Source organism: Glycine soja, chromosome 11 (assembly GCF_004193775.1).
Source record: "Glycine soja cultivar W05 chromosome 11, ASM419377v2, whole genome shotgun sequence".
NCBI classification, from domain to species: domain Eukaryota; kingdom Viridiplantae; phylum Streptophyta; class Magnoliopsida; order Fabales; family Fabaceae; genus Glycine; species Glycine soja.
The window spans coordinates 24,134,180-24,145,282 of record NC_041012.1 but is presented as its reverse complement, the minus strand read 5'-3'; the positions used below and the strand labels follow the sequence as shown (position 1 = coordinate 24,145,282).

At 31.8% G+C, this 11,103-nt stretch overlaps 1 protein-coding gene across 1 annotated transcript; it reads left to right on the top strand.

Annotated features, from left to right (window-relative positions):
- Positions 1-5,985: 5,985 nt before the first annotated feature.
- Positions 5,986-10,864, top strand: LOC114376120 (asparagine synthetase [glutamine-hydrolyzing] 2). The gene is made up of 13 exons (XM_028334049.1): positions 5,986-6,280; positions 7,236-7,374; positions 7,774-7,869; positions 8,093-8,234; positions 8,347-8,537; positions 8,798-8,959; positions 9,061-9,141; positions 9,242-9,463; positions 9,567-9,701; positions 9,785-9,865; positions 9,952-10,038; positions 10,152-10,259; positions 10,356-10,864. Exons 1-13 carry the CDS (start codon positions 6,201-6,203, stop codon positions 10,569-10,571), a joined length of 1,740 nt encoding a protein of 579 aa, XP_028189850.1. The 5' UTR covers positions 5,986-6,200; the 3' UTR covers positions 10,572-10,864.
- Positions 10,865-11,103: the final 239 nt, after the last annotated feature.

The following is an 11,103-nucleotide window of genomic DNA, read 5'->3' as shown; positions in this document are numbered from 1 at the left end:
GAATGATTCTTAATCATGTAATTCACATATCATATCATGCAAAAACATTAAAACATGTAGATATTCAATTATATCAAAGCAATCGAACACAAGTATTTGAAGAATAATGATTATAGATATCATCAAAATATTTGTATGAAGATTTCATGCAAAGAAGATAAACTCAATCAAGAACACATACCCATAATTTCAATCAATCAAAACAAAACAAATGAAAAATTGTTAGTCATCATAATCAAATTGATTGAAGGAAATTTTAACTTAAAATTTTTAATAAAAGAATGGTTTTGATATTACCTTTTTCATGATTAAGATGTCAAGATCTTCAAAGATGAAGATCATACTTTTGCTCTTTGTTTATCCTTCTTGAGAAATGTTCTCATCACTTTCATAATCTTTGGTTAGAAGATTAATCTCCTTTTCTGAACCATCGGATGAATCATTGTCATCCCATGCAATGTAGGCTTTCTTGGTCCTTCTTTCATCAAACCTTTTCTTATCACTTTTCTCAGGCCATTCTTCATTTGAAGGACGATTGGCTTTGATGTGACCAATTTGGTTGCATTTGTAACATCTAAGGACTTGAGAATCTTCTTGTGATTTTCTTCCGTTGTTGAAGTTTTGACGCCTGTCCATTCTTCTTTTCTTGATAAATTTTTGAAACTTCTTTACAAAGAATGAAAAGTCTTCTTCATCATCTGAATCTTCTTCTTCATTTTCTTCTTGCATTGATGATGAGGCTTTCAGGGCTATACTTCTCTTCTTTTTGTCAGTTTCTTCATTTTGATTAAGACGTTGGAGTTCCATCTCATGTTCATGCAATTTTCCAAATAAAGTAGCAAGAGACATGGAAGAGAGATCTTTACTTTCAGAAATAGCAGTTACCTTGGGCTGCCATTCCCTACTTAAACATCTTAAAACTTTGTTAATTAAATATTCATTAGGAAAGATTTTTCCTAAAGATGCAAGATGGTTTACTATATGTGTAAATCTTTTCTGCATGCTATGGATGTTTTCATTAGGGTTCATCCTAAATAATTCATATTCATGGGTAAGGGTATTGACTCTAGATCTTTTTACATCAATGATTTCTTCATGTGTTAGTTGGAGAGTGTCCCACATCTCCTTGACATTTGTACAATTTGATACTCTAAAGTACTCATCTATTCCTAGGGTTGACGTAATAATGTTTTTGGCTTTTAGATCATACTGGATTCTTCTCTTATCTTCCTCTGTCCATTTGTCTCTAGGTTTTTGTGTTGTGGTGCTAGTATTTGCATCTACTATTGTGGGTATGTAAGGTCCTATTTCTATTGCTTCCCAAATGTTTAAATCTATGGCTTCAATGAAAATCTGCTTACGGGTTTTCCAATAATGGTAACCCTCACCATTGAAAATGGGTGGTCTATGAATGGAATTTCCCTCAGGAAACAAAGGATTTGAGGAGGTCATTAATCTTGAAGTGGTTAGACTTTCTACAACATACCTGTTCTGATACCACTTGTTGGATCAAGTGACCTCAGAATAATTAAGAAGGGGAGGTTGAATTAATTATTCCTAAACCTTTACTAATTAAAAATTTACTCTTCTAAGGCTTTTACTATGTTGTTAAGTAAATGATGAATAGAAAAGAAACTTAACCAAAAAGTAAAAGCGGGAATTAAAGTGCATAGCGGAAATTAAAAGAGTTGGGAAGAAAGAGACAAACACACAAGAGTTTTTATACTGGTTCGGCAACAACCCGTGCCTACATCCAGTCCCCAAGCGACCTGCGGTCCTTGAGATTTCATTTCAACCTTGTAAAAATCCTTTTACAAGCAAAGATCCACAAGGGATGTACCCTCCCTTGTTCTCTTTGAACAACCTAGTGGATGTACCCTCCACTAGAACTGATCCACAAGAGATGTACCATCTCTTGTTCTTAGTCAAACCCAAGTAGATGTACCATCTACTTGTACCACAAAGGATGCACCCTCCAATGTGTTAAGACAAAGTTCTCAGGCGGTTAAACCTTTGAATCTTTGTGAATGAGGATACAAAAGAATTCTCAAGCGGTTAGTCCTTTGAAATCTTTTGTATATGAGAAAGAGAAGAATCAAAAGAATTCTCAGAGTGTGTCTTATTGAATTTTTGACTAGGGAGAAGGGAGACACAAAAGAATTCAGGCGGTTAGTCCTTTGTTCTTTTGGAAAAGGGAGAAGAGAGACACAAAAAGAATTCAGGCGGTTAGTCCTTGGCGAATTCTTTTTGGCAAATGGAGAAGGAAATGAAAAGATGAATAGCACAGTTTTCAAGGTTTGGAAAACCAGAAAACTTTGGAAAGCTTTTTGACAAAAGGAAGAAGAAGAAGAAGAATAAGTATCAAAGGTTTCTCAAAAGTGGTTCTAAAGAATTGTTGGAAATTTTTTTTTTTTGCAAATCAAAGCCTTGCTTTTATAGACTCTTCAAGTCTAGTCAAGAAAACTATTAGAAAAGTTATAACCTTTAGAAAAGCTTAAAAACCATTTGGAAAAGTTATAACTTTAAGAAAAACTTGAAAACTATTGGAACAGTTACATCTTTTGATTTTGTTCAGAAACTTTCACTGGTAATCGATTACCAAATCAGTGTAATCGATTACACAAAGCTTTTTGTGAAAGGATGTGACTCTTCACAATTAATTTTGAATTTCAACGTTCAAAGACACTAGTAATCGATTACCAAATACTTGTAATCGATTACAACATTTTGAAATTAATTAGAACGTTGTAAATTCAGTTTGAAAGCTTTTTGAAAATCATTTTGCTACTGGTAATCGATTACAATAATCTGGTAATCGATTACCAGAGAGTAAAAACTCTTTGGTAAAAAGATTTTAAGAAAAACTCATGTGCTACTCAGTTTCTGAAAAAACTTTTTAATACTTATTTTGATTGAGTCTTTTCTTGATTCTTGAATCTTGAGTCTTGAATCTTGATCTTGATTCTTGGAACTTGAATCTTTGAAACTTGATTCTTGATTCTTGAAATCAATTTCCTCTTGAACCTTTAAGTGTTCTTGACTCAATCTTGAACTTATTCTTGAATGTCATCATCTTTGTTATCATGAAGTGTTCTTGACTTTTGAATTTTTTGTCATCATTTTTGTTATCATTAAAACTTATTGAATCAATCTTGATTCATCATGAAGCTTGCTTCTACATATACAACTACAAATTTTACGCATCACTTGGCATAAATTGTCAAACGTATCAATTATGATATGAAATGGAATTTTGTTAGATTCCAATTTAAATAATGTGACAAAAAGGAAGTCACTAATCATAGCCACGTCGATAACACGCCTAATGGTTTTGTATGAGTGTCACGCAAGTTATGCCACGATGATTTCCGGAAAATATATATGCAGCTAATCATTTTGACTATTTTTTTTAATCATCCACAATCAATTTGCATTTTCTCGTTCACAATCGAAGTCATACGTGATTTTTTTATATCAGTAGTCATACGTAATTTTTATTTTTTATAACACAGGACATAACTTATTCGATGAAAGCTTCAACCCAAATGATTGCACAAAAACAAAGAGAACCCTAAAGAAATTTGCTCGTTACTTATTCTTTTTAAGTAACTTGCTCTCTAAGATATAATGTAATGATTTGTCATACTTTTTTCTTGCAAGATTTTTTTCATCGATTTTTTTAGTACATTTACAATTCCGCAATGTTATGTCATACAAAAACATTCAACACATGTCATGCAACAGTTTTTGACCAATTAATGCATTCACAAACCCACGTGTGTATACGTTATTAGGCACGTATGAAATAAAAAATATGCATGGTTAGTTTTATATACAATTTTAAATTTATATCCGTAGAATTTATGTTAACGATCATTTTTCTTTTAAAATTTGGTTCTTGGTCACTAATGTAAATAACTAACAAACTATCTTTTGATAAAACTAATATTTTATTTTAAACTTGGATGTAATCTATTTTTATATTCCAAATTAAAAATTATATTATTGAGAATAGGACTCTAGCTCACTCTCTTTATTCCCTCGATTAAACATTTTTAATAAAAAAAATTTCAAAAATCAATCGGTTAAATATAATATGTGAATCGTTATAAATATTCTTGATATTTTTATTTATTTTATTTTTATAACATTCTTAATGTGTGGTTTCTTCTCTTATTAAGAAGTGGGTTTAACACACCATATATAATTTTTAATCTATTTTTTCTTATCTCTATATCCAAATTAAGCTTTATTATTTTTTAAAATATTGTTAGTAATTAACAGAGTAAATTACCCGTAACTACCTTTAAAGTTTTATAAAATTACACAAACACATGTATATCATGTCTTTTTAACCATTGCAATATTAATCTTCTTTGTTGAAGATGTTAGTGTAATATATAAGTGTAATATATGTGAGAGTGTAATTTAATCACAAAAAAGATTAATGTAAGAGTAGAAAAAATGTGGTGTTATGTGTAATTTGAAAAGACGCTCAGGATACTAGTCTAATTTACTTTAATTAATAATAACCTTATATCATAATTTAAATGATTAATTGTAAATTTAAAATATAATTTATATATTTAAATATATTTATTTATCGTGAATTTTAAGAACAATATAATTTATTTATTTAAAATATTTACTCATTATGAATTTTTATTAAATTAAAATATTAATCCTATATAATTCATACTAGTTAATGTTATTTCTCTATAAAATCTCGGGTTTCAAATAACGTGAAAAATCTCTGCTACGTGAAGTACTCACAATATCCTTTTAAAGTGTGAATGCATAAAAAAATAAAGAAAAATAAAACTGAGCAATTTTGGATATATAACGAAAAATTGTCCAGGTACATAAATTATATGGTCAATTTGCATGCCATGTCATATGTGTATCGTTCCCAAAAAAAGAAAAGAAAATGTATCGTTCTTATGATCAAATTTAACCAGTAGTTATAATTCACCAGTTGACTGAAGATGAACATGTTCCTATTTTTGATAGCGGGGTTTTGATTAGAAAACTATATCCTCATATAGTTAAATAAGGATATTTTTTTTTCCTTTCTTCTGTATTAAATATTTATTTCATATCTTTATTATAATTTTTTTTAAAAATATCAGTATTAAAATAGCCTCTCTTTTTTATTTGTTAATTTCATTTAACTTGTCACTTCCGTACTTACTCTTTTATTTATGAACAATGGTTACAATCAGAAATTAAAGTATTGACAACACAAATCAACTAAAATCAGATTCCATAATCAAGTAATCTCATAAGAATCTTAACACTTGTCTTAACAAAAATAATTTATACATAAAAAAATATTTTTCTTCTCTTTCCTACTATTATTTACTCATTATCAACATTGATTGATATAAATGATTGTTAATTAAGTAATTTAAATTTTAAATATCAGATTAAATCATGTTAAAAAAATTATTTATATTCATAATCTTTGATAAAAAAATTAATTATTATTTTTTATAATAAAAATTTAATATCAATATCATGATAAAAAAATATTATTTAATTACTACATCTGAAAAACAAAACACAACTTGATGTAACACTTGATTGATTCTAATAACCTCTTCAAAGAATTTAACCAAAGAAAAAAGTATCTAAGGAATAAGGATAAAGTGATAAACTTCACTCTCCTGTGTTTGGAGACAAGACAAAACGGGAAGCAGCAAATCGCTCAGCACAAACGAGAAAAGGATCAAATAATCAAAATAAATATTAATTAATACAATAATAATTAAATGAAGTGACAAAAATATCCCATAACAAACCACGTCACACCACGTGGCGGTAGACAAGACGAAAGAGGCGGTGGTCCCGGTGTGAGCGACCCGGACCACCCGGTATCCGGTTTACCCTTCCCACGGCATTGTAGAAAGCGACTTCAGAAGACAAAACGACACCGTTTGGCATTCACCCTTTGCATATAAATACGTGTACGTTGTTATGTGGATCACTTAACTCTTTCAACTTGGAACCCTTCTACGTGTTCTCCATTCCCTCTCTCACTCCTCCATCTACGTTTCTTAAATCATTTCCTTCTTTCTCTCTTTCTTTATCTTCTCATTTTCCTCATTACACTCTTTTTTTTCTCTCAACTTTTCTCTTATTAACCATAGTTCACATATTATATCATCACATATCATAGTGATATATTATATCATATCACAATGTGTGGCATACTTGCTGTGCTTGGTTGCTCTGATTCATCTCAAGCCAAAAGGGTTCGCGTCCTTGAGCTTTCTCGCAGGCAATGATTCTCTCTTACTTGCCTTCTTATATACACACGCACCAATATCAAAGAAAGAAAGAAAAAAGAACCTTGAATTGGTTTCTTTTTTTTTCAAATACCCTTTACTTAACTTTGATGTTTTGTATTCAAAGTTTCTTGTTTTTAGGCATGTTTTCCCTGCCCAAAATCTTCCCCAGCTTAAGTTTTCTAAGCTAATTAAATTGCTAATAATGAGAAGTGAGTGATTATGGAGAATGAAAAGTGGAAAATTCAGCATGATGGTGATGGTAAAAAGTTGTGACTAATATACTGAAATACTATTATTAACTAGTTGTAAAAAGTTATTATATTATATACACTACAAGGAGACAGGAAAAACCATAAAAAGGGCGGGGCTTATAATTTGTTTCCTTTTTTTAACTGTCATGGTGGTACTTCTAGGGAAAAAATTGGTGGACACTAATATTTTAGTTAACACTTAGAAAGACAAAAAGAGAAAAAAAAAGTGTGTAATAAGTAATATGATGTGATAAAATTAACAAGTCGAAATATATGGGAGGTGAAAGTGTCTACATATTATCATCCATTTTCAGTAGTTATTCAATATTTTAAAAGGGAACGACTTAAACATACGCAAGAGTTAAAATTATAATTATTGCTTTAACATTGGGACCAGTATCCATCTTTTAGATGTAACTAGTACTACTATTTAAAGGATAAACATGTTTGGACTTTGACAAGTTAAGTGGATTCTAGAATAAACAAGTGGCATGTGGGGTCCACCTTGCTGTGAAATTATTGGTAACTTTGTGGAAGAAAAGTACAACAAAAGAACAAACAAGTAACAAAAGGGGTTAATTTGTCTTGAAATTGCTAAAGGAAATTTTCAAGGGTCAGCAGTTAAGAAAGTGCAGTTTGAATAAGGAGTTATAATAATTTACCATTTATTGTTTTGTGTTTGTTGATGTCACAGATTGAAGCACCGTGGTCCTGACTGGAGTGGGCTCCACCAATATGGTGATAACTATTTGGCTCATCAAAGGTTAGCCATAGTTGATCCAGCTTCTGGTGATCAACCCCTCTTCAATGAAGACAAAACTGTCGTGGTTACGGTAAGTCTTGTGATATTCAATGATTACAAGTAATATTATTCTGTTGTTATTCGAACACAAATTAATATATATGTTAAGTACTATTATTCGAACACAAATCAATATATATGTTAAGTTTGTGAATTTTTATAATAATTATTTAAAAGTTATATCAAATTATTAACAATCACTTCTGGATGCTTGATAGTGAAATGTTTTTGTATGATAAGCATTTAACTCACAATACATAAGTTGTCATATACTATAAACTATGACTTATGTTAAATATGTTAAACTGAAAACCATGTGAATGGAGAGATCTACAGTAACATATTCTTTTTTATGCTTTTATTTACTAATCTCACCAATTCAACTGCTATAAACTATGACTTATGTTAAATATGTTACACTGAAAACCAGGTGAATGGAGAGATCTACAATCATGAAGAACTCAGGAAACAGTTGCCTAATCACACCTTCCGTACAGGAAGTGACTGTGATGTTATTGCTCACCTGGTTAGTTTTATTTATCTATATTTTGCAACAAATTTTAACCTGATCATATATACATGAAAAGTTAAAAATCAAAAGAAAATTTTGAAACTTTGTTTTATTCATCAATTATTCTTATTCTAAGTTTTGATCAAAATTTCCATAAATTATATCATATAGAATATGGCTTTTACTAATGATTGGAATTCTTGTTCTTATCACTTGTTTCTTGATGGTGTTACTTTAGTATGAGGAGCACGGAGAAAACTTTGTGGACATGCTTGATGGTATATTTTCGTTTGTTCTGCTAGATACTCGTGACAACAGTTTTATAGTGGCACGAGATGCAATTGGGGTCACTTCCTTGTACATTGGTTGGGGTCTAGATGGTAATGTTATACTATATGCCCTGCTTTTGAATTGAATTCATGTGTTCTATTTGAACTATAACAACATACTTGAATTGAATAAATGGTGACAAATTTTGCATATTCTGTTCAGGCTCCGTCTGGATTTCATCAGAATTGAAGGGGTTGAATGATGATTGCGAACATTTTGAGTCTTTTCCACCTGGTCACTTGTACTCTAGCAAAGAGAGAGCGTTCCGCAGATGGTACAATCCTCCATGGTTCTCTGAGGCTATTCCCTCAGCACCTTATGATCCTCTTGCTTTGAGGCATGCCTTTGAGAAGGTAAGATTCAAAGAAGGCTCAATAAACCATTGAAATTGATAGTTTATCCAAAAACTCATGCCTTGGAAGCTTTGTACTTATAAAAGTAGCTTGTAGCCTTATAAACTCCTTTTAGCCTAATTCAATAAAGCTTATCAAATATGCTTTCAGGTGATAAACTTTTATCAAATAAGTAATTAATTAAGTTGTTTATCCAAACTCGCCCTTTGCATAAAAACTTTTACTACACTCTAGCTGATATAAGTGAATGTTTATTGCAGGCTGTGGTAAAAAGGTTGATGACTGATGTTCCCTTTGGTGTTTTGCTCTCTGGAGGTTTGGACTCTTCATTGGTTGCAGCCGTCACGGCTCGCTACCTGGCAGGCACAAATGCTGCCAAGCAATGGGGAACCAAATTACACTCTTTCTGTGTAGGCCTTGAGGTATGTAAGTGTACATATTCTTGAATTTGCAGTGGATGTTTTTAATATAAGAAGGAAGCCATGAAATTTGTCTTAATCTTTAATCATCTTATGTTGAGTAGGGTGCACCTGACCTAAAGGCAGCAAAGGAAGTAGCAGACTACATAGGAACTGTACATCATGAATTTCACTACACTGTTCAGGTATATCTAAATGAGATAGTGTTTTTACTGCTAAAATATTTAGGGGTTTTGATGCCTAAAATAATAATTTGTAAATGTTTTATATATGGTGTGTATGCAGGATGGCATAGATGCCATTGAGGATGTGATCTATCACATTGAAACATATGATGTGACAACAATTAGAGCAAGCATTCCCATGTTTCTTATGTCTCGTAAGATCAAGTCATTGGGAGTCAAATGGGTTATATCTGGAGAAGGATCTGATGAGATCTTTGGAGGGTATCTATATTTCCACAAGGCACCAAACAAAGAAGAGTTTCATCAAGAAACATGCCGCAAGGTCTTTAGAGTTATCATGCTTCTTGTCAAAATAAAATATAAATATGGTTGGATTATTCAAGTAAAAGGGTCATCAGATGATTTACTTTTTCTCTTTAATGCAGATTAAAGCACTCCACAAATATGATTGCTTGCGAGCCAATAAATCGACCTTTGCCTGGGGTCTAGAAGCCAGAGTGCCATTTTTGGACAAAGATTTTATCAGAGTTGCAATGAACATTGATCCTGAGTATAAAATGGTATGGATACAGAATAGTACAATGCACCATCACTTAAAAAATGTTATATTTTATTAAAGTGGTTTACTACATAATCTGTTCAGATTAAAAAGGAAGAAGGGCGAATTGAGAAATGGGTACTGAGGAGGGCCTTTGATGATGAAGAACATCCTTATCTGCCAAAGGTACTACTATGTGATTTGCAGCAATGTTGTATAACTTTGCAAAATTAATTTGTTAAACTAACATGTTAGACTTTAATTTTATGCAGCACATTTTATACAGGCAGAAAGAACAATTCAGTGATGGAGTTGGCTATGGTTGGATTGATGGCCTTAAAGCTCATGCTGAGAAACATGTAAAACATGATAGAAACCTTTTATTCTCTAATCCCATTTTTTTCTCTTGGTTTCAATTATCATGCAAGACATCTCATATTTTTAATTATTGGCTTATGAAATTTTCCTATAGGTGACTGACAGAATGATGCTCAATGCTGCTAACATTTTCCCCTTCAACACACCAACCACCAAAGAAGCATACTACTATAGAATGATATTTGAGAGGTTCTTCCCTCAGGTAAATTTAATCAACCATGCCTAGATATGAAAAAATAATTCATGTTGATTTAACAAGAGCTAATCAAAATCTGTGTCCCTTAATTTGGTTTTGTAGAACTCAGCCAGGCTGAGTGTTCCTGGAGGACCAAGTGTTGCATGTAGCACAGCCAAAGCTGTAGAGTGGGATGCTGCTTGGTCTAACAACCTTGATCCATCTGGTAGGGCAGCACTTGGAGTGCATGCATCAGCTTATGGAAATCAGGTCAAAGCTGTAGAACCAGAGAAGATCATACCAAAGATGGAAGTTTCCCCACTAGGAGTTGCCATATAGAGCTAGTATGAGCCATAGCAAAAACTAGTAGTTGCCCTAGAACCAAAATATATTATTATACTAGTCATCAATCACTCATTAATCATCATAAATGAAAATTTGGCCTGCTGTGTAGTTTATTCAGGCAAGGCTATATATAAATAGATAAGGCTCTCTATCTAGTCGTCTTTGTGCCATCCACATCTTGTCTTCGTTTTCTATTTATGTCATCTGAGCACTATCATAATGTACTGGATTTCTAAGAAAATGTTCAGTTAAATTTGAATGCAAAGTTCACTATTTCAGACTTTCAATACCTGTGTATTACCAAAAATTTTAACTATCTGAACTGAAAGCGTACTATTCATGTCATAACCAGACAAAAATAAAAAGGCAAGTGACATAGCAGTGTGTTTGGGTTGCCCGCAACCCAACTTACGTTTTCAAAAGCAAGGAAAGACCTACTTTTGGATCCAACTTACATTCCGGGCCTTGGCACCGGTTTTCCAAACACATAGCAAGTATGAAGATTTGTATGCTAACTTCTACAAGG

Coding starts and splice junctions, on each gene's coding strand:
- LOC114376120 (XM_028334049.1), top strand. CDS start 6,201: ATGTGTGGCATACTTGCTGTGCTTGGTTGCTCTGATTCATCTCAAGCC. Junction 7,375..7,773: donor ACAAAACTGTCGTGGTTACG/GTAAGTCTTGTG, acceptor ACTGAAAACCAG/GTGAATGGAGAGATCTACAA. Junction 8,960..9,060: donor CTTTCTGTGTAGGCCTTGAG/GTATGTAAGTGT, acceptor TATGTTGAGTAG/GGTGCACCTGACCTAAAGGC.